We start from the raw sequence: 2,185 nt of genomic DNA on the forward strand, positions 1-2,185 counted from the left end.
GTCCATCCGTCCGTCTGTAAACTTTTCACATCTTTATTATTATATTGACTTATATAGCGCAAAATATACATGTAGTTTCTTTGCGCTGTACATTGTGTAAATAAAAGATGTGTTCTTATAAATGCTATTTGAGAGATACTTTAAAAAATATTAGTTGAGTGATTATAAAACAACAGAAGCTTATCTAAAACATAATTAAAGGATGAGCAGGATATATACATACGTAGTCTTTACATAGTAATCGTCTATATTTTACATTCACGCTTGAACAACAGTGTTTTGAGGGTCTTGCGAAATGCTCCGTGTGTTCAAGCTTACAAAGTTCCAATGGTAGTTCATTCCACAATTGGGCACCTAGAATGTTTATAGCTCGTGCGCCGTATTTATTTGTATTTTGATTACCTCTTCACTACCAGTTTCCATTGGTCAGATGATGATCTCATTGTCCTGTGTGGTTGGTAGACAGAACATAGTTCGCTCAAGTATGTTGGTGCTGTTAAGGAATGTAGTGATTTGTGGATGGTTGTCAGTACTTTGAATATAACACATTGTTTTACAGGCAGCCAATGTAGTTGTAGAAGTACTAGAGTAATGTGTTGTCTCTAGTGTGTTTTTGTGAGACAACGTGTAGCGCTGTTTTAAGCCACTTGTAACTGGTGCATCTGACGATCGGTTATGCCAAGCTGGAGGGCATTGTGGTAGTCAAGATAGGATATGACTGTTGCATTGATGACATTTTCACAAGCTTCTAGGGTGAGATGGTGTTTCACCTTCGAGAATCTCCGGATGTTAAAGTGCATCTTTCTGGCAACAGAGCTGACTTGTTTCTCCATTGATAGAGTAGCGTCTAAGACAGCACCAAGGTTTTTTTTTACATTGGGCCTAGGTGTTACTATTGCCTCGCTAATCTTAATACTTATATCTCTCAAACGGCCCTGGTTGTGGGAACTAGCAACCACCATTACCTCAGTTTTTGCGTTGTTTACTTTGAGTTTGTTCACAGTCATCCCAGATCGAACACTTGCCATGCAGTTTTCCATGGTGTTGACTTGAAAGTTACGCATGGCGCGCTGTGTCTTTTACACTTAATCGGCTGTAAAGTTGTGTCATCTGCAAATCCATGGCGGTTAATGGCATACTTATTGATAACTCTTCTAAGTGGTAGAAGGTACACCAGGAAGAGAAGAGGGCCAAGAACAGATCATTGGGGCACTCCCGTGGACAGTGGCACATCTGAGGATGCACTGTTATTGATTTTTACTGCCTGAGTTCGTCCATCTGATATAAGATATGTCCGTTGTCTGTCGTCGTTGGTGTTGGCGGCTTTGCCGTTGATGTAAACTTTTATCTTTTTCATCTTCTTCTCTAGAACTACTGGGCAGATTTAAACCAAACTAGGCACACTGCATGACTGGATTATGGAAATTCAAGTTTGTTCAAATGAAGGGCTACACCCTCGTTAAAAGGGAGATTATTTAGAATTATTGAAAATTTGTTTGTATTTTTCAAAAGTCTTCCTAAAAACTATTAGGCCAGAAAAGCTGTAACATGTATGGAAGCATCCTCAGGTAGTATAGATTCAGGTTTGTTCAAATTATGGTCCCCGGGGGAAGGGTGGGGCCACAATGGGGGGGGGGGTGGATTTTTACATAAGAATGTATAGAGAAAATCTTTAAAAATCTTTTTTTTTAAAAATATTTGGCCAGGAAAACTTAAACTTTTGTGGAGGCATTCTCAAATAATGTATATTCAAGTTTGTTTATATCATGGACCCTGGGGGTTTGGCGGAGCCACAATGGGGGATGAATTTTTACATAAGAATGTATAGAGAAAATCTTTAAAAATCTTCTTCTCATAAACTATTAGGCAAGAAAAGCTCAATTTGGAGTGGAAGCATCCTCAGATAATGTAGATTTAAATTTGTTAAAATCATAGTCCCTGGGGGTTGGGCGGGGCCACAATCGGGGATGAATTTTTACATAGGAATATGTAGAGAAAATCTTTAAAGATATTCTGGGAAAGTTTTAAGTAAAAAAAGCAGTAACTTATGTGAAAGCATGGGTTGTGCAGATTAAAATTAGATCAAACCATGATTCCCTAGAAAATAGTGGGGCCATAGAGTGGGTGGAGGGGGATTATATAGGAATAGAAAAAAATCTTCTTACAGCTACAACAACAAAAGGGC

General features: G+C 38.5%; 1 protein-coding gene across 1 annotated transcript; it reads right to left on the minus strand.

The window, feature by feature from the left end:
- Nucleotides 1–638: 638 nt before the first annotated feature.
- On the minus strand, nt 639–1,064 carry LOC136270344 (uncharacterized). Its single transcript, XM_066067751.1, has one exon. The coding sequence runs from the start codon at nt 1,062–1,064 to the stop codon at nt 639–641; it is 426 nt and encodes a 141-aa protein (XP_065923823.1).
- Between the last annotated feature and the right edge of the window lie 1,121 nt (nt 1,065–2,185).

Source organism: Magallana gigas, chromosome 7, assembly GCF_963853765.1.
Source record: "Magallana gigas chromosome 7, xbMagGiga1.1, whole genome shotgun sequence".
In the NCBI taxonomy this organism is placed as follows: Eukaryota; Metazoa; Mollusca; class Bivalvia; order Ostreida; family Ostreidae; genus Magallana; species Magallana gigas.

What these genes read in the sequence shown, in the direction of transcription:
- LOC136270344 (XM_066067751.1), bottom strand. Translation starts at nt 1,064, where the DNA reads ATGCGTAACTTTCAAGTCAACACCATGGAAAACTGCATGGCAAGTGTT.